Below are 20,696 nucleotides of genomic sequence, written 5' to 3' on the forward strand. Positions count from 1 at the left end.
TTCTTTATTTAAAAATTTTTGAAAAGATTTTATTTATTTACTCATGAGAGAGAGAGAGGCAGAGACATAGGCAGAGATAGAAGCAGGGATGTGGGACTCGATCTTGGGACTCCAGGATCACGCCCTGAGCCAAAGGCAGGCGCTCAACTGCTGAGTCACCCAGGCATCCCTCTTTATTTAAACTTAACTCTTTGGGCGTTTCACAGTTCATGCTTTTTTTGATAACATCTTTCTCAATTTTTCTACTTTTTTGTGGGCTAGTAAAGCACCACCTCCTACACCATCATCATATCTTTTTATACTTTATTTATACCTTTTGGGCAAGCCCAAAACTTGCTTTTCACATTGTTTCATCCCTTCATTTTTTTTTTTTTTTAAGATTTATTTATTTGAAAGAGAGGAAGAGAGAGAACATGATGAGGGGAAGAGGCAGAGGGAGAGAATCTTCAAGCAGATTCCCCACTAGCACGAAGCTTGATGTAGGGTCCAATCCCCCATGAGATCACTGCCCAGTCCAAAATCAAGAGTCTGATGCCCAACTGACTGAGCCACCCAGGCACCCCTCTTCATCTCATCTTGTTACTTACACTAATGAATGCCTGCAATGGGCCAGACATTGAATTAGTGCCAGGGATACAGAGACTGAAAGGAAAAGACCGTCTCTGCCCTAGAGTTTAGTAGTAGACTGACCACTGCATGGCTACTGTTCAGTTGCTTTGGGGGCACCTCAGAGGGCCATCAACATAGCTTTTCACTGGAGAGAAGGGAAGGAAATCTTTCTTGAACATGATGTTCAAGTGTCTTACGTGCATATGTAGCATAGCACAGTACTGTTTATTCATACACTGAGTAGAGCTACTCTTAAGCATTTCCAGTTAGATCTGTTAGTGTGACTGTCTAGTCAACTTGAAAGACTTTTGCTTCAAGTGGAGACACTTTATAGTAACACTTTCTCTCTATAAAGATGAGGGAAAAAAAATCCATCTCATTATAGTCACACCTTTATACATTTATTTTTAAGTCATGACCAAGGAATTTGATCTTAAAAATAGGAATTTTAAAAATAAAAGTTGAGTATTCACTTACAGGTATTTTTTTCCCCAAAGGGCTCTTTTCCAAGAAGTGGATTTTCATTCAAAGTTTTTTATCCGTCCAACAAGACAGTAGAAGATAGGTAAGTGTACCCCCGGAATCAGCAAGGAGGAGCTGTCTTTTGGCGTTGTATGGCTGAAAATCAGGTGCCCTGTAGGTTTGTTGAGGTTTTTAAAAATGTCAGTAGTGGTCCATTGGAAATGATTTAGGCTGAACTTCTGGTCATGCTGTGGGATATAGAATTGTATGTACTTGATGGCACATTTGTGATAAAAAAGATTAAGAACTGTTTTCTGAGGGTTACCTCAGACCAGCCATGGAAGTGGGCTAGTTCTTTTATAGGCTGACTCCTGATAACATTGTTATTCTGAGAGGTCAGCCCCACCTTCCATGTATTTGATTCTCAAAATATAGGCAGTCTGCCTTAAATTGGTAGCAAAGAAGTGTGTGCAGGCAGGGCAGGGTGTTAGTGTACTGATGATGGGGGGGTTGGGGTGTTATCTTGGGAAAAAAGAATAATTACCTGGGGATTAGCGGTTTTCAAAGGGTGATCTATAGACCATCCTCATCAGAATTCTCTAGGATGCTAGTTAAAAATGTTAAGTTTCTCACTTACCCTGGCAGGGGAGATACCATGGTCACGAAAGTGGGTTTTCCCAGAGCAAGGCTTATCCATTGCACTCCATACATGCTGATCCCTGCGATTCCCCCAAATGTGGGAAATCTAGCTGCATAATTTATGGTAGTGAGGGTCTGTGTTTGTGCTCTCCCCTGGGGTGGGGGTAATATTAAATTCCAGGATCTCATTCCAGACATATCAGATGACTCTCTAGATAGTTGTAGGGCCCAGGAATATGCATTATTGACACTATTTCTCTTGGATTCAGGCATTCTAACATATGATTTCTTAATTATATTTTGAAAAAGCTCCCACCTTCAGATAAGAACAAGTGGCCAAATAAATGCCTTCCAGGTTCTTGTCAGAGAATTAATCTTGAACACACAGCCCAGTGGTCTTTATTTTTTGGTAATTAACATACTCATTCAAATAAAAATGAATGCAAGTACATGACGAAAATTTCAAATAATGCTTAAAGTATAAAATTGAGAAGGAAAAATACATTTGCTTCCTAACCCTGAAACCATGAAAAACAGTTTCTTTGATTTATTTAAAAGAGAAGAGAGAAAGCACACCTGCATGCAGTGGGAGGGGCAGAGGGAAGGAGAGGGAGAACCCTCAGGCAGATTGCTGGCTGAGCCTGGAGCGGGACTCGGAGCTCAATCCCAGAATCCTGAGATCATGACCTGAGCCGAAAACACACCTGAGTCACCCAGGCGCCCTTAGATAGTTCTTGAAGTAACAATTACACATTGTTCTTGCTGCTCAATACTCATGGAGTATTTTAAGTCCATTTACTTTATGATACGGTAAATTTTCATCTTGGATTCACTCATTTGACATATATTTGATTCTTACTATACTCTATACTTACTGTTTTTGGAATAAATATAACCAGACCAGAACCTCATTAAGGTTGCGGATATTCTAGTCCTTTCTATAAGCCCCAAAAGTGTTGGACTATACCTAGCCCACACTGAATCCTATAAAACCAAAATTGATTTGGAATGCCCTTAGGTAAGAGCAAGCACTCATCTCGTTTCACAGCTCCCTGTTGTCACCTGGATGCCCCTGAGGGTGTTTGATTTTGTGACCCCAGGATTACTGAGGGCTGTCTGCCTGGAACATATTTTAACCACCTTTAGAATGACTTACTGAACTGCAATTTGATATGAAACTTACTCTGCTAGGAAAACCAATACTGGGAACTTTTAGCAGGTCTCAGGACAAGAGGATTCTGTATCTATCCCAAGCAACTCTTTATCTTCAGGGAGACTGTGAATCCTCTAATAAACTCCCTTTGCTCTAGCTGCTAGGAAGCACAACTAAATGTGCCTCCCACCTCTATAGCTGCAGAGGAATTACTAGCATAAATGTTGGGTACATCCCTGGCTTCATCTTTATTTTCTGAACTATATTTTCCCATTACTTGAATTTCCTTGCTTTTATCTTTATTACATCTGTCTCTGCAAATCATTTTATATTCTTTTTAAAAAATGAGCTGGGATACGGGGTGCCTGGGTGGCTCTGTAGGTTGAGTGTCTGTCTTCAGCTCTGGTCGTGATCCCAGGGTCTTGGGATTGAGCTCTGCATTGGGCTCCCTGCTCAGCAGGGAGCCTGCTTCTACCACTCCCTCTGCAGCTTCCCCTGCTTGTGTTCTCTTACTCTGTCAAATGAAAAAACAAAATCTTTAAAAAATAAAAATAAAATAAAATGAGCTGGGATATAAATAAGTAAACCACAATAGGATATTAACTGATTTATTAATTATGATACACAAGACACTTCAGTTACATTTCGGGTAATATTGCCTGATTCCTATACACAATTGTTTGTGTTCTAAGCACTTTTTACAGAACTTTATGATCGTTCCCAACATTATTATATTAGAAGTCATGTGTGTACCCATCTTCCTTAAAAGCTTCTAGTATAGCCCTTGACCTGAGTTGATGCTCACCATTCATGGAGTTGAAATAGCTGGAATTACAAGAATAGCTGAAATTAAAAGATAAATTCCTTTATCTTGTATAGACTCAGATGCTGAAAAGCCTTCACATGATTTCCAAACTATAATTTAGTAGTGATAAATGAAGGAATCTTTTAGTGCTTGATCAAACAGATTGATGTAAGTTTCTTTTTGAGAGAATAGGAAACAATTTCAAGATTTATTAGAATTGTTTGGTCCTACTGCTGTGTAATTTCTTCAAAGAAGAAATCTTGTGGTAGACTATTTGTGAAATCACATTGTAGTGTTAATCACAAAAACATAGTCAAAGTGGATAAGCCTAGCCCTGTTTCAGCAGGGACTCTCATAGAGTTGTTTATTTTAAAACACAGTATTGGTGATGTAGTGGAGAAATACCCATTTTCACACATAGTTGGTCAGAATAAAATGTGGTAAAAACCTTTATGGTGGACAACTTGACAGGATTTCTTAAGACCTAGACTGGATATGCCAGCAATTCCACTTACAGGAATTTATCCTACAAGTAACTTGGGCTTATGCATAAAAGGTACAGGTATTTTTATTGTAGTTTGTATAATAGCAAAATAAACAGTTTAAATGGGTACCTATTTAGGGGTGCCTGGGTTGCACAGTTGGCTGAGCATCTGACTCTTGGTTTGGGCTCAGGTCACGATCTCATGGTTATGAGATTAAGCTCTACGGGGGCGGGGGAGCTCTGGGTGGTGTCTCTTGGGACTTGCCCTCTCCCTCTGTCTTCCCAAACTCTAAAATAAATAAATCTTTTTAAAAAAATAAGTGGGTACCCATTTAAATGTGTGTACTTACTCAGAACTTTTCGAGTATATTTAAATTTCAAAGCCATAAAGGAAAGGATTAGTTTTAAAAATTATAAATATATTTATTATTAATTGAAAAAAGATATAGAATAGTGTTCATTGTATTCTACCACTTATGTATGTGTTTTTAAATAATATACCGCCGCGCCCCCCGCCCCAGTACATGCTTAGAGATGATTAGATTGTCTTTATAAGGAAAAATAATAGCTTCCAGGAACAGAAATAGAGTGTGAGACTGGCTTATTTTTCACCCTGTCCCCTTTTGAATTTGGAACAGTATGCACGTAATGACCTATTTTTAAAATTAACTAAAACTAAGTACTTAGAAATGTACAATAACTTAGGTTTCCAATAGATTTAATTTTATGAATTTCTATTTTCAGCAAACTTCAAGGTTTTTGAGATTCTTATTAGAGTATCTGAAGAAAGAAAATTCATCAGTTTCTAATTAATTTTATATTTATGTGATTTTGAGAAGTTCCAATAAAAGTATGATAAACTCTAGAATGCTCTTAAATCTGTATTTTATGAAATTTTGGTATTAAGTTATAATAAACATGGTACACTACAAAGTTTTACAGCAAAAATATTTTCTGCATTGTCTTAATAGAAAGTATGCATGAATTTCTAATTCTGATTATACATTTATGTTTAAAAACTGAAGTTTCATTATTTCTAGATTAGCCATATGTTAATATTCATTTTAAGAAAAATACAAGTATTTAAGATTTTCTGAATCCTTATTTTAGTCTGACTTAGATTTTTATCACCATAAGAATCCTAATTCAGCAATTTTCAAACTGTTTAAATTTCAAGTCACAGAATTTATTCTAGTGATAGTGAAAACCTTTGTGTCAGGATATTACTAAGCTAATCATTTCATAATTATCTTTTGGGACTGGAGATTTAAGAACACAGAGTCCCCATTGATTTTACATTTAGTAGACAGTTTATTTTGAAGCACTATGTTTTGCTATTTGGATATGATTACTTAATACCATCCCCTTACTTGTCTTTTAGTTTACAGCATTGTAGTAATAGCCTAGAAATGAAACTGAATGACAGACAGAAGTTGTTAGGGGTACAAAGAATGTTTCAAATGTAGGAGTAATCTTATTATTACAAAGAGCCTGGATTGGAAGACATGTCTTTGAAAGGAAATTAGCTTTTTGGGGGAAGAGAGACTGATAAGAAATAAAAATGACATATTGAAGGGAAGATTTCTCAATGGAATTTAATCTGAATGTAGTGATAAGTGAATTAGTAGTTAAGGGTGAAGTGGTAATTTGAGAAGTGGTTTGAAGATGGAAAATTTGGGGAGAACATTAGTTCTGATGTTGCAAGAGCAAGACTGAGCTTTAATTTCAAGAATAGCCTAGAAACAGTTAAAGATGAAATCAAGGCATAAGTTCAAAAGCTATGTTGCTTGGAAAATTTACAATCTGGGCCTAGAAAGTGGTAGTGAAATAAACATTTCAAGGTTGTTGGCCCAGTTATGAGAACCACAGCTAAATATGAAAGATGACGGGTAGGAAGTTATAAATGGAAATTGATACAAAGTGTTCCCCTCAATGATTTGTTTCTCAAGATGAGCTTTTTTAGATCTTTTTATATTTAGTGGCTAGAAAGACAGGGTGCATTTAAGACTTAGCAAGGTGAAGTGAAAATGAAGCAAGGCAGTCAACTACAAGCAGGTAAGTTCCCAGGACCAGGCAATAAGTGTTAGACTAAGACAGGAACTAGAACCGAGTGGGAATCTGCATCGTCCGGAAATGAAAAGCAGAAGTCTGAAAGATGGGGCAGCAGAGGAGCAGCACTGGGAGGGTATCCTGCACTTCTGTTTTGGGGAAAATCAGGGAGGTGGTGTGTTCCTTGACTTGGTGCTTAATCAGCTGTAGCATGGCTGACCTCACTGCCAGAAATCTGAGTATGAGGCACTGTCATGAAGGTGCACCTTACAACAGGGTCCAGGTGGATCACACAAGGAGACAGGCATGGGTCAGATTTCTCTACTGTGAGAAAACCAGTACTTGGTCTCATATGGGGAAACCACAGGAAGTGCAGACTGGAACCCACAGGTGCACGAAAGGGCAGACTGGAACACAGGTGTACCCACGGGCCTGCTGTTCTGCTTCAGCCAGTTGCAGTCAGTCATGTGGGAAGCCCAGCCTAGGTGACCATTTTGGAGAAATCTGAATTTGAGGTAAAGCATCCTAACTTTTCATTTAGTGATGATTTAAATCACAATCTGTACTAATGAAGACATGATTACAGTCTGGACTGTGCCCACGAAAATTGATTTCTCTGCCTTATAAGCACAGGAACTCAATCTTTCGTTCTATAAAATATACCTATTAAGTAAGAGGAGTTGAGTCCCAATCATTCACCGAAATCTGTTGTGTAATGTTCTATGTCCTCTTCTAATGGTAGGGAATGCTCAGAGCAGACAGATAAGATTAAAACGGAATGTTTCGATTCTTTGTTTTTTTTTTTAATTTAAATTTATTCATGAGAGAGACACAGAGAGAGAGGCAGAGACTTAGGCAGAGGGAGAAGCAGGCTCCCTGCAGGGAGTCCATGTGAGACTCAGTCTGGGGACCCCAGGATCATGACCTGAGCCAAAGGCAGACGCTCAACCACTTAGCCACCCCAGGAACCTCAGAATGTTTCTATACTGACCCTGTGCACATTCATGTGTTTTCTGTGTAGGCCACCCTTGATATGCAACCAGTAAGGCTCCACTTTTATTGTTCTTGATACTTGGGGCTTCATTTTTAGACCCGTCTTCTGAATAAAACAGAGGGTCAGGTTTGGACTGAGGTTGTAAACCACTGCTCTAATGCTTTATTTATTCATTCATTCATTCATTCATTCATTCATTCATTCATTCATTCATTCATAGAGACACACAGAGAGAGAGGCAGAGACACCATGCAGGGAGCCTGACGTGGGACTCCATCCTGGGTCTCCAGGATCACTCCCTGGGCTGCAGGTGGCGCTAAACCGCTGTGTCACCTGGGCTGCCCTGCTCTAATGCTTTAATGTACTGTTAACGTTTACCATGCTAGGCACTGTGCTGTGTTGATTATTCACTGTGCAATTTAATCCCCACTGGGTCGCCATTACCTTTAATTTGTACATGAAGAAAACAGGTACAGGGAGGTTAAATAAGTTGCCAAGGTCACACAGCTGTTATAGGTCAGAGCCAAGCTGGCTCCATATCATATGGTCTCCTCTCCATTTCCTTACTGAACAGTAATTCTTGTACCACATTACGGAAGCTATACAAGATCATCTATCTAGAGCTCTGTTCTATCTATCATCTATCTATCTATCTATCTATCTATCTATCTATCTATCTATCTATCTATCTATCTATCTATCTATATTTATTATTTTTAAATACTTATTCATAGAGAGAGAAATAGAGAGGCAGAGGGAGAAGCAGGCTCCATGCAGGAAGCCCGACGCGGGACTCGATCCCGGGACTCCAGGACCACGCTCCAGGCCAAAGGCAGGTGCTAAACCACTGAGCCACCTAGGGATCCCTAGAGCTCTGTTTGAAACTGACGGTTGAACTCATCAGTGGGTTAAAATTAATAGGTCATAGCAGACAAAATTCCAGTGTTAAGTATCACTTCAGGATACTGTTGTTTCCGTTCTGTGCCAGTCAGAGGTTGGCATGTTCTATCAGAGCTGTCTCACTTCAGTAGCTGTTAGGCCATCCACTTTGGACCTCTACTTCCCAAAGGGAAGTCTTCTTGCTGGCATTTAAAAAGATCCCAGTTGTGGGGTACCTGGCTGGCTCAGTTGGAAGAGCATGAGAGTCTTGATCTAGGCGTCCTGAGTCGGAGTCCCCATGTTGGGGGTAGAGTATACTTTTAGAAAGGGGGGGAGGGGATGCCTGGGTGGCTCAGCAGTTGAGTGTCTGCCTTCGCCTCGGTGTGATCCCAGGATCGGGATCAAGTCCCACATCGAGCTCCTTGTGTGGAGCCTGCTTCTCCCTCTGCCTGTGTCTCTGCCTCTCTGTCTCTTATGAATAAATAAATAAAAGCTTTTTAAAAAAAAGATCCCAGTTGCAGTATTTGTTGAAAAATAAGATAAAGAACTATGGGCCTGAATACTCACATCCTTCTCACCCAAAAGGCATTCATATTTTAATAAGGATAGCCTTTCCTCATTGGATATATTTTAGGCAAGAGATGTGTTTTGAGCACCAGGGCTTTTCCACAGTGCTGTACTGTCTTTTATCAAGTAGCTTCTTTTGGGAAAGGGACTGTCACAAAAGTAAAATTTGGCAGTGGGGTGGTGGGGAGTGGGGGTCATGGGGGATGAACCTTTCTTAGAAGATCTAATGAAAGCTTAAGGGAGGGACCTCTAATCAGAAAAATCCACATATAGGAGCACACGGACACACATAATTTCACGGGGTTCAGGAACTCTGAAGGTCATTCTCATTTCTAAACAGCCAGGTGTAGTCTGTTGTCATATGTGTACTATGATGTGTTTATATTTGGAAATGCCTTTAGGATGAAACTTTGAGGTTACAAAGGTAACTTATGCTGAAACCAATCACCGGTTATGTTCACTGACCATCAGGATTAACAGAGAAGGATGCAATTCTATGCATCTGTCACATGTTTTAAAGACCTAGAAGTCATCTTTATGCCTCAAAGCCACTTCAGATATAAATCTTTGAGACCTAAATGACAGGTTATTTTTAAATTTTTTATTAATAAACAAGTTCATAGTTTAGAAAAATTAAGAGATACAAGTAATCATAAAAAGTTTTAATGACCTGCAGTTCCACCACCAGAGATAATGTTACTATTTTGGTATGTATCCTTCCAGATTTTTCTCTACAAATACATTTTTTCCTAAAAAAGTATCTTGGGTTAAAAAAAAAAAAGAATTTGGGATCATACTATACATACTGAACTTATTTTATTTACTGTATTATATTCATTCATTAAATATATGAGGACCTAACATGTTCCAGGTAGGGAGGAATCCAGTGGTAAATAAGAAGGGCAAGGTCATTTGTGTACCTTCAAACAGCAAATGTGAACCATGATGAAAACAAAAACAATGGGCAAATTTAGATGGGGAGTTGGAAATGGGAAAGAGATGTCACAGAGAGCCACTAAAGTGACATTTAAGTTCTTGAGATTCAAGGGCCTGTGCACAGGCTCCCCAGGAGTAATGGAAGTTGTCATGGAGGCCAAGATGTAATGATCCAGGGGTTGAGTATGGAGAGGGCTAGGGATCAATGATGGCCTTATAGGCACAACTAAGAAATTGGGATGTGGGGCTACTGAAAGGCATTCAGCAGATCTGGTTTTCAAGATCACTAAGGTTACTGTGTGGAGAAGAGCTTGTAAGAAGGGAAGAGCTGAAGAGACCAATCAAGAAACTACTACAGAAGTCTGCGATGGAGACAAATCAGGGGCCCAGACCAGAAATGGAAGCTGGGGATGTATTTGGGGTGTGTAACAAGAGACCACAAGCCTTGGTAACTGAATATTGGTGCAGGGTGGGGGAAAGAGGAATCAAGGATGACACACAGGTTTTAGGCTTAAGCAGCTGGGTGGACTGTAGTATTGACTGAGGCTGGGGAAATAACAGGTTTGAAAGGGGAAAAAAAAAATCAAGATTTCTATTTGGAGGGGTGCCTGGCTGGCTCAGTCAATAGAGCCTGCAACTCTTGATCTCTGGGTTTAGAGTCTGAGATCCACCCTGGATGTAGAGATTACTTAAAAATAAAATCTTAAAAAAAATTCTATTTGAAGAAATTTGCCTACTAGATACCTCACACATCCAGGTGGAGGTATCTAGTAGGCAATGGCATGAGCCTAGAGCTCAGAGGTTAGGTGTGACTAGAGATAAAATTTTGGAGTCACTAGGCTCATCCCACATGAGATCCATGAAGGCAAGGATTTTTTTTTACAAGTACATTCAAAGACTTTTATACTGAATTATAATACATTCATACAAGTCCCCTATCATCAGTGTATACAGCTCAATGAATTTTCACAAACTGCACATCCTATTAGCAATACCAAGATTAAGAATCAGAATATTACCCTCACCCCAGAAGCTTGCTCCTGCTGCCCTCCAATCACAATAGCCCACTCCCCCTCAAAAGGATAATCACTAGCCTGATTTCTAGCAGATTTACTTTGACAAACTTTGTGTATTGTATAATGGAACAATACAGGTGTATTATTTTGCATCTGGTTTCTTTCATACAACCTTGTTAGTAACATTTGTCCACACTTCATTCATGTCCATTTTGTGGGTGTATACATTTTATTTGTCCATCCTGTTGATGAAAATGTGGGTAGTTTCTACAGTTTATTACAAATAGTGCTACTGTAAATATGCAAATGCTAGCATATGTCTTTTGACAAGGATATGTGTTTTGGTTTTATTAAAAAAATATTTTGTTTATTTATTCATGAGAGACCTAGAGAAAGGCAGAGACACAGGCAAAGGCAGAAGCAGGCTCGCTGAAGGGAGCCTGATGTAGGACTCTATCCCAGGACCCCGGGATGACCTGAGCCAAAGGCAGGCACTCAACCACTGAGCCATCCAGATGCCTGGGGTATATGTTTCTACTGGCTATATATCTAGGAGTAGAATTTCTTAGTTATGAGATACACACTAAAGTCAACAGAAGTTTTCTAAAGTGATCCATCCAATAGACAACTTCCAGCATTCGAGAGTGCCAGCTGCTCTACATCCTTGGAACACAATGATTTTGTTTTGTTCCAGTGCCTAGAATAGTGGCTTACCTATAGGTAAGTATATAATATATATAATATATAATATATATAAATATATAATTATAATATAATAATATATAGGTAGTAGATGCAGCAAATGTGCAGTATCTGATGGAAGAATGAATCTGAACTTAGATGGCATTTCAAGCTGTGAGCCTGAATAGGATCATCTGGGAAGAAATACAATTAGGAGGGCTGATGAACAAACTTTTGGTGACTCCTACATTTAGAGAACTGGCAGGAGAGGAACAAGCAAAGGAGGAAAATGGGAGAGCATGGATGGAGTTCTTTAAACCGAGAATAAAGTATGTTTCAAAGAGGGGGCAGTCAACTGTTTTGAATCAGCCAAGAAATCATAAGAGGAGGGCAGAGGTTGGGAAAGGAGTTAGAGTTTTGGTCACTTCAAACCTGAAGGACATAAACATTCAATCATTGAAATGGAGACCTCAAATGGGCAACTGGAGATACCAGCCTGGAATTTAGAACTTGATATATAGGTCTGGTATTTGTGAGTATAAATATATTTGTGAAGGAGAGACTGTACATGGAGAAGAGATAGGGTCCCAGCCTTGAGGCAGTTCCTATTAGAAGTGGAACAGAGGCAGACACCTGCAAAACAGACTATATAGTGTCTAGTGTCTGAAGAAGTAGGAGAGAAACCTGGAAAGTGTCTTGTCACTGAGGTAATGCCAACATCAGCGGTGTGCAATGCTGATGAAAGTTTCAACAAAGTGAGAACAGAAAAACAATCACTGTATTTAACAACTACCAATTAATAACTACCTTAGTCAATAAATATTATTCTAGAACATCACTTCTGAATAAAATCCCACTGTGGGGCTGTATCAAAATCTGCTCACCCAGTCGCATTACTGAATTCTTGGATTTTTCCCAAGCCTTTAGAATCATGGGAAATGTTGCCTTGAGCACAGTCTTAGACTTGAAATTGCTAGATGAAAGAAGCATGTACCTTCTAAAGAATAGCCAACTATTCTCTAGGAAGGATGTACTACCACCAAGGAAATACAGTAATTGTAAAAACAGCCTTTACCATTCAGATAGGTAATATGTCGGATCTTACATTTGCTTTTTTATTATTAAAGTCTCGGGGTGCCTGGTTGGCTCAGTCAGAGAGACACGCAACTCTCGATCTCAGGGTCCTGTGTTCCAGCCCCAGGTTTGATGTGGAGATTACTAAAAAGAATAAACTTAAAAAAAAAGCCTTGTATGTTTATTAATCATTGGTTACTTATGAATAGCCTGCCCATATCCCTTGCCCCAAATGTGAGTTGTTATAGGGCAAATTGGTGAAATGGCCAGAAAACTGAAATGTTGGTTTGGTAAAGTGAAAAGCGTAGGCAAGCTTAAACTTGCGTTACAGATGGTGAGTAACGTTCATAAATGCTGGAAATTACAGTTATTACGACAGTGATTCTGCAAAAGTAATTGCCCCGTGGCACAGGTGTCTAAAAACGCAGAGAGTAGAGTAGTTGGTTGATCTGAGGAAACTCGAGGCTATTGTGGCACTTCACCGTCCCTCTCCAATTCCCGCCCCTCCTCCCGGCCGCTGGCGGTGTCACTATGGCAACGCCCACGCGCTGCCCTAAGCTCGCTGCTCTCGCCGGCGGTTACGGAACTCGGCCTCCCCACTCTCCGCACAGCAGCGCCTCCACGACGCGTCCCATCCAGCTGGCCTCGGGTCGCTCTCCCCCCGGCCCGGGCGCGGCATGGCCAAGGCGGCAGCCTCGTCGCCGCTGGAGGACTTGGACCTGAGCGGAGAGGAGGTCCAGCGGCTCACCTCGGCCTTCCAGGACCCGGAGTTCCGGCGAATGTTCACCGAGTACGCCGAGGAGCTCACGGACCCGGAGAACCGGCGGCGCTACGAGGCGGAGATCACCGCGCTGGAGCGTGAACGCGGAGTGGACGTTCGGTTCGTGCACCCGCAGCCGGGTCACGTCCTGCGCACTAGCCTCGACGGCGCCAGGCGCTGCTTCGTGAACGTGTGTAGCAACGCGCTGGTGGGCGCGCCCAGCGGCCGGCCGGGCCCCAGCGGCGCGGCGGCCGGCAGCCAGTGGTCCCTGCCCTACAGCCTGGCCCCCGGCCGCGAGTACGCGGGGGGCCGAGGCACCCGCTACATGGTCTACGACGTTGTCTTCCACCCCAATGCGCTCGCGCTGGCCCGGCGCCACGAGCGCTTCCGCCAGATGCTGGACGCCACGGCCCTGGACGCCGTCGAGAAGCAGTTCGGGGTGAAGCTGGACCGCAGGAATGCCAAGACCCTCAAGATCAAGTACAAGGGGGCTCCGGAGGCCGCCGTGCTGCGCACGCCCCTCCCCGGGGGCGTCCCGGCCCGGCCCGAGGGGGAGCCGGAGAGCCCTCTCCCCGATTTCCCCTACCCCTACCGGAGCCCGGCGGCGGCCGGGAGCTCAGAGGTCCCCCGGCCCCGGGCGCCCTCCCCGCCGGGGGCGGTCCTGCACCCCGCCCCCACGGAGCCTCGCTACAGCGTGGTGCAGCGCCACCACGTGGACCTCCAGGATTACCGCTGCTGCCGGGACTCGGCCCCCAGCCCGGTGCCCCGGGAGCTGGTGGTCACCATCGAGCTGCCGCTGTTGCGCTCGGCCGAGCAGGCGGCGCTCGAGGTGACGGGAAAGCGGCTGTGCCTCGACTCCAGGAAACCGGACTACCGGCTGCGGCTGTCGCTCCCGTACCCGGTGGACGACAGCCGCGGCAGGGCGCAGTTCAACAAGGCCCGGCGACAGCTGGTGGTCACGCTCCCCGTGGCGCTCCCCGCCGCCGCGCGCCCGGAGCCAGCCGCAGCGCCGGAAGAGGCCGTCTGCGCGGCCGGAACTGACGGCGCGGCGCGCGCTTCCGCTCGCGAGGGGGCGGTGGGCCCGGCGGGGGCTGGTGCCGGCAGCTGTGGCCGCCACTGCCGGCCTCCGGGGGCCGCGGACGCCGGGACCGGCCCGCCGGCCGCCGCTGCGGAGGGGCCCGTCTCCGAGCCCGAGGAGCGGGACTTGGACGAGCGAGCGGGGCGGACAGCGGGCCTCGAGGAGGAGCCGCCTTCCGTAGCAGGAGACTCCCCCGGGGACGGTGGAGGAGGCTCCCCTCGGACTGCGTCTGGGAAGCGGGACAGGGGGTCTTCTGCAGGAAGGGGCAGCGCGCGTGGAGCTCTCAGGGCCCAAACGCGCGCGATCGGGGAGGACGCGGCCCGGGAGCCCTCGGATCGAGCCATGGGTGGTCCTGGGACCCGCGGCAGGGAACCTCTGTGTCCTCCTTTGCAGTGTAATCAGGATGAAGAATTCCTGACCCTGCTAATTCAAGTGCCTCGGATCCAGCCGCAAAGTCTTCAAGGGGATGTGAGCCCCTGCCGGTACAAATTGTGCTTCTCCACCCAAGACTTAGTTTATTATTCCTTCTTTTTGCAATTCGCTCCGGAGAATAAATTGAGTCCCAGAGAACCTGTGGCTAGTATTTCTCCAAACAACGCGGTGATAGAACTGGCCAAATCTCCAGAGTGCCATGGACCTTGGAGAGAGTGGTATTATGGTTTAAACAAGGATTCTTTGGAGGTAACAGTTCTTTCTAGACTCTTTAAACTATGTTTAAAGACTCCACCCCCCTTTTAAAATTTGCTCTTACAATCGACCCTGGAACAACACAGGTTGGAACTGCCTGGATCCACTAAATAAGCAGAACTTTTTGATAAATACAGGACAATACTATAAATGTATTTTCTCATGATTTTCTTAGAAGCATTTTTTTCTCTACACATAAGAATACAGTATATAATACAACATACAAAATATGCGTTAATGGACTGTTATAGGTAAGGCATCCAGTCAACAGTAGGCTATTAGTCGTTAAGCTTTGGAGGAGTCAGAAGCAGTAAGTGGATTTTTCAACTGTGGGGGTCGGTTCCCCTAAACCCTCTGTTGTTGAAAGATCAACTGTATACATACTTGTTAACGTTAACATCAAGATCAGCTACATCTCTGTGGGCAGGTACTCCAGAACTTAGGGCTGAGCATTACCTAGTTTACTTAGGACATAATTTGCATGAATAGTGTGTTCTATTTTAGTTACTACTATACTTTTTAGGTTATTGGAGTTCTTGAATTTCAGATTCAGTACTCCAGTACTATTGACTTTTTCAAAAGAATTGATTGATTGATTGATTGATGCAAAGGGGGTGGTGGTGCAGGGGATCCCTGGGTGGCTTAGCGGTTTAACGCCAGCCTTCGGAGCAGGGCGTGATCCTGGAGTCCCGGGATCCAGTCCCGGGATCGAGTCCCACATCGGGCTCCCTGCATGGAGCCTGCTTCTCCCTCTGCCTGTGTCTCTGCCTCTCTCTCTCCCTCTCTCTCTTTCTGTGTGTTTCTCATGAATAAATAAATAAAATCTTTAAAAAAAATTTTTTAAAGGGAGGGGGGCAGAGGGAGAGAGAGAGAGAGAAGCAGACGTCCCCTGCTGAGCAGGAGCCTAAGCTGAGCTCACCCCAGGACTAGACACCTGGACATGAGCAGAAATCAGGAGTCAGTGCCTCAACCTGCTGAGCCACTCAGGCACCCCTCTTGATATTTTTTTTTTTAAACTTTGTGAATTTTAAGTTCTAAGAAACTTTTTAAAACTCATAAATTAACAATTGGTGGTTTTCATTGAGATATGTATCAGTGTTACATGTAATTTTTTTTTAGCTTTTAACAGATTCAAGGGTTAAGTTCCCAGAAATGAAACTAGTTGCACAGATTATATATATATGTTGAGAATTAAGTTTTTAGCCTTGGGCTTTAACTTGCAAGAAATTTTCACTCCTTCCTGTGATTTTCTTAGATACTTGATAATTTCCACTTTATGAGGGGTATATTCTGTGAGAAGTGATTAATTTGAAACTCTCCCAAATGGTAAAATAAATAGCCAGGGTGAAGTAAGATACTTTGTGAGAATATGAAGTTGACTATCTGTTTATATTATCAGAAGGGGGAAATTTAGGAAAGGGCAGTCATTTTCTAGAATTGTTTTATTTATCTATTTATTTCTAAAGTTTGAGTAATCTCTACCCTTCTCCCGGTCATGGGATTCAAACTCACTATGGGAGATCGAATTGCATGTTCCTTGGACTGCCCCTGTAATTGTTTTAATAAATGTAAAAATAACTTAAAAACTGGGAAGAAAGTTTTATGGATAAGCAGTTGAAAGAATACCTAAAGGCTGTTATTTTACTTGATTTTCTAGAAGACTAACCTTATTTTACCAAAGAAACTAGACCAAAATGGGATTAGGGCAAATGTGTTTTCTATCTTTGATACCTGAAATAGGTTTATAATTACTTCATTAATCATCACATTTGGTAAGGCTGATCAGTTATTTGTCTTTATATTTCATGGTAGGATCTAAATATTAAAGTAAAATTTAAAAAAGAATCACAAGAGTAATGGGTGGATAGACATATATAATGATTATATGCATTATATGAAAATAATTTTAAAGAGACTGATTTGTGACTGTCAAGGTCAGAATTGTTACTTTACACATAAACAAGTACAAAATAGATTTATAAAACAACAACAACAACAACAAAAAATAGATTTATAAAGTCCTAAATATTCACTGGAAATTTTCCTAGAGCTTTAGGACCACTAAATTCAGAATCTTTTAAGAGTAAAATCAGTCATCAGGATAGGCAACTTTATGCAAATACTTTGTTTTAATCATAACCATTTCCATTATAAACATCATTTTTCCTTGGGCTAACTAAAAACCAAAGTATTTGGTTATTTTTGTGCAATTAATGTGTCTTTTCTAGAGGCAGGAACCTTAGAAATGATTTAATTGGGGGATATTTCTCTAATACAGTTGTTCTGGACTTTAAAGTAATAGCGAGGAAATTACTCCAAATGTAAGATTTTTCTGTACCCAGTTTTCACAGTAGGTGTTCTTAAGTTTAAATACTGTTTAATGTAAGAGAATCTTAAACTTGTCTCTTTCTGATTTTGCCCTCCTATTTGGACTAAATGATGAACTATTTGGTAATTTATTTTTATGGAAGTACTTTTATTTTGGGCAATATTAAACTGATTTTATGAATTTTAAATATAGTTATCCCTTCAACATCCTAACTATATACATATATATACTTGACATGAATATGCACAAGTTGGTTTGTGTTTGGGAATCTGGCGAAAGTGATTTATGCATTTCCTAATTATAGTTTGGAAATCTTTCCGTCATCCTCTTGAAATCTGCCTCATTCTTATAAATAGCTATATGCTAGTGTCACAATGGATTATCTCAATGTGTAAAAATAGAATATACATCTCTCAAATAGTATATTTGGCTCTTGACTGGCTAAGAACTAAAAGGCAAACTGGTCACAAGATTTGAATGAATTCTGTCGTATATATTTATTAGCTATCTCATTAGGAAGTATTCTAAAATTAAATTACATTTTATATCTGCAACTGTATTAATAGCTCTAGAGGTGATGTTATTCTTCTAATAAAATATTAAGAGAAAAAAAGGAGAGGAAAATACCATTTGTAAGTACGATTATCTCAGATTGTTAACAAAGACTTAACAGAAGGAACTAAGACTTTTTTCTTTTAGGCTCTTATATATGTATATACTATTGCTATTCTTACTGCTCTGTACAGTGCAGTTTTCTTCTGCCAAGACAGCATCAGATTAACATTAAATATTTTCAAAGTATAATCCTGAAGTATGAACTTGTATGAGCTGTTTTTAGATCAACTGTGTCAAGAATGACCATAAAGCAGAATATTTTGTCTCTTTTTATTTTAGGAAAGGCTATTTGTCAATGAAGAAAATGTCGATGAGGTTCTTGAAAAGGTCCCGAGCCCTCCACTTGATCAGCCAATGACTTTAACCCCACCATTAATTGAAGTTCTTGAGGTTACTGAAAGTAAGATTCATATTCATGCTAAGGTAAGGATTTGGTGGCCTTTGTAGTGATTTAGGACAAGGTTAAAGCCTGACAGAAAATGTTTGATTTCTTGATATCATAACTTTAAATTAAATGTTCAGAATGGGGACACCTGGGTGGCTCAGTGAAATTAAATGTTCAGAATGGGGACACCTGGGTGGCTCAGTGGTTGAGCGTCTGTCTTTGCCTCAGGGCGTGATCCTGGGATTCCCGGGATCAAGTCCCAAGTCCCATATCAGACTCCCTGCGGGGAGACTGGTTCTCCCTCTGCCTATGTCTCTGACTCTCTCTGTGTGTCTCTCATGAATAAGTAAATAAAATCTTTTTAAAACATATTAAAAATGAAAAAAATGTACAGAATGGCTGGGAAGACAAGAGGAGTAAAGACCTTTTTTGCATGTATTTTATTATGTGCCAAAATTTTGTGCTTCATTTTCACAAATATCTCATTAAATCCGGAAATAACTTTCCACTGAGGAACAGGGAAACTAACATTTGGGAAGTTGGAGTCCTACTCTAGGGACAAGTCTTTTTGACTCTCAAACCATGGGAAGGAGCTATGTGATTCAGTTTGCTCATTCTTTCTAGTTGAACCTTAAGTTTGGTTATTTTTAGTCTTCAGTATTGGACACAGAAATTATTTACTAACTAGCACAATTGACTTATATATATGAATTGGGGAGGAGAGTGGCTCTGGAGAATTACAGAAATTTAAGAAAATTTAAGAAATTCAAGAATGTCTTTATAAGAATGAATACTAAAGGGTTTATAGGCCAGGATTATTTTATTCTGAAGGAGATAAGAAGTCATTGAAAGGAATTAATCAAGAATTAGTGCCAGGTTTGCACTGTCTGTATTGTTAAAAAAATAACTGGCAGCATCTGGAAGAGGACTTTGAGGGGGAAGCCTGGAAGCCTATCTGCAGATCTGCAAGCATTGTTCCCTAACAACTTATTTTTCTTAAAGAGTTTACTTATTTATTTATTTACGAGAGACAGAGAGCGAGAGCGAGCATATACGAGCCGGGGGTAGGGCAGAAGGAGAGGGAGACACAAGCTCCTCACTGGGGAAGGAGCCCAACATGGGGCTCAATCCCAGGACCCTGGGATCATGACCTGAGCCGAAGGCAGATGCTTAACCCACTGAGCCACTCAAGCACCTCACAACTTAAAAAAAAAAAAAAAAAAAAAAAAAAAAAAAAAAAACCATTTCGAGGGAGTACTACAATTTAATTTCCTAATTTTTCAAAGATTCTTAATTTGTTGTTTCTCTTGACATAGTTGCAAGAATGTAGTAACTCTGAGCAGCTTCATGAAAAGGATGAAAAAGTCAATGAAGGAAGTCATCTAACTGAAAATAGAGAACATCCTGCCACCTCAACAACTGATTCTGATTCATCTATAGCAGATAAAGTACTAGAAACAGACAGTTGTGGTTCGGTTGTATGCTTGCAAAAAGGATCTCTTGATGTTTCTCACATGGTATTTGGAAAGTCTCAGCAACCTGAGTCAAAAATGGAACCTGAATTTATAAAAGAAAAAAGTCTTGTTTACCCAAATGAGGACAAAGATGATTTAAAAGAACCAGTAATAACAGAAGAGAAGGAATTAAATGGAGATGACCAATCTTCATTACTAAACAAAACTACAGTGCACAATTTACCTGGTCTCAGTAACATAAGAGAAACCAATACACAGGATGGTAGTGTGCAGTTTATTAAAGATCATGTGACTCAATGTGCATTCAGTTTTCATAATTCTTTGCTATATGACTTGGATTAATTTTATATAATTTTAGAGCTTAAAAGTTACGAGTAAAAATTTTTTAGACTTAAAATAGATGATCTTCCTGTTAACTACTATCTTGAAGTATTCAAGAAAATATAAAATTAAAATTTGCAATTTTGACTCTAATGGGAAAACTGGAGATACTTATTTTTTTGCATGTAGAGTTTATACAAAGTTTCCTTAATTACAGGGATTTTTGTGATTCCTCTGATGTATATTTTTTCTAATGGACAGTTAAACATTTAGTTTTAATACAACTTGTATATATTTGCTTGTTTGTTTTTGGCTTCTTTTGTTTACCATTACTTTAATAAAGTTTCAAAGTAAATATTCACTAAGTTGTGTCTGTTACAAAAAGTAATTCTCAAGAATGCAATTAATTAGAAATCAGTATGTATGTGTAGGGGGTAGAATCTCAAAACTGTGCATTTATGTTTCACTAAATAGGATATATTTATGCTTGAAATACGTTCTTAGAACTTTACTAACAAATACTAACCATCCAATCACAATACAAATACAATGAATAATATTTAGTATTTTGCTTCAACTGTATTATGTGTGTCACACACACACAAATAAAATGTAAGTTATATAGTGATGCCTTTGAAAATTCAACTTCTTGAAAGATGTTTTTGGAAGTTACAGTATTAAGACCTTTCTTGGTTTTA

The 20,696-nt window shown here is 40.9% G+C and overlaps 2 protein-coding genes and 1 non-coding gene across 5 annotated transcripts in view; all 3 read left to right on the top strand.

Annotated features, from left to right (window-relative positions):
- The window catches only part of POLE2 (DNA polymerase epsilon 2, accessory subunit), a 31,590-nt gene extending 26,605 nt beyond the window's left edge, over positions 1 to 4,985 (top strand). For both annotated transcript variants that reach the window (XM_055304537.1, XM_055304538.1), the window contains exons 18-19: positions 1,107 to 1,174; positions 4,897 to 4,985. In XM_055304537.1, coding sequence (XP_055160512.1) covers positions 1,107 to 1,174; positions 4,897 to 4,915 — 87 coding nt within the window. In that variant the 3' untranslated portion in view covers positions 4,916 to 4,985. The remainder of the gene's footprint in view (positions 1 to 1,106; positions 1,175 to 4,896) is intronic.
- Positions 1,701 to 1,866, top strand: LOC129496457 (U1 spliceosomal RNA). Its single transcript, XR_008661751.1, has one exon. It is a non-coding gene; the product is annotated as a U1 spliceosomal RNA (small nuclear RNA).
- Positions 4,986 to 9,232: 4,247 nt separating the features above from the next.
- Positions 9,233 to 20,452, top strand: DNAAF2 (dynein axonemal assembly factor 2). 2 transcript variants are annotated; one of them, XM_055304101.1, is made up of 3 exons: positions 9,233 to 14,867; positions 18,097 to 18,240; positions 19,519 to 20,452. In XM_055304101.1, exons 1-3 carry the CDS (start codon positions 13,026 to 13,028, stop codon positions 20,017 to 20,019), a joined length of 2,487 nt encoding a protein of 828 aa, XP_055160076.1. In that variant the 5' UTR covers positions 9,233 to 13,025; the 3' UTR covers positions 20,020 to 20,452. The 2 variants fall into 2 exon arrangements, with proteins under 2 accessions (XP_055160076.1, XP_055160077.1); XM_055304102.1 differs by lacking the exon at positions 9,233 to 14,867 and adding an exon at positions 14,897 to 15,124 and having other exon boundaries at positions 19,519 to 20,449.
- Positions 20,453 to 20,696: the final 244 nt, after the last annotated feature.

This window comes from Nyctereutes procyonoides, unplaced genomic scaffold (genome assembly GCF_905146905.1).
Source record: "Nyctereutes procyonoides isolate TBG_1078 unplaced genomic scaffold, NYPRO_anot_genome, whole genome shotgun sequence".
In the NCBI taxonomy this organism is placed as follows: domain Eukaryota; kingdom Metazoa; phylum Chordata; class Mammalia; order Carnivora; family Canidae; genus Nyctereutes; species Nyctereutes procyonoides.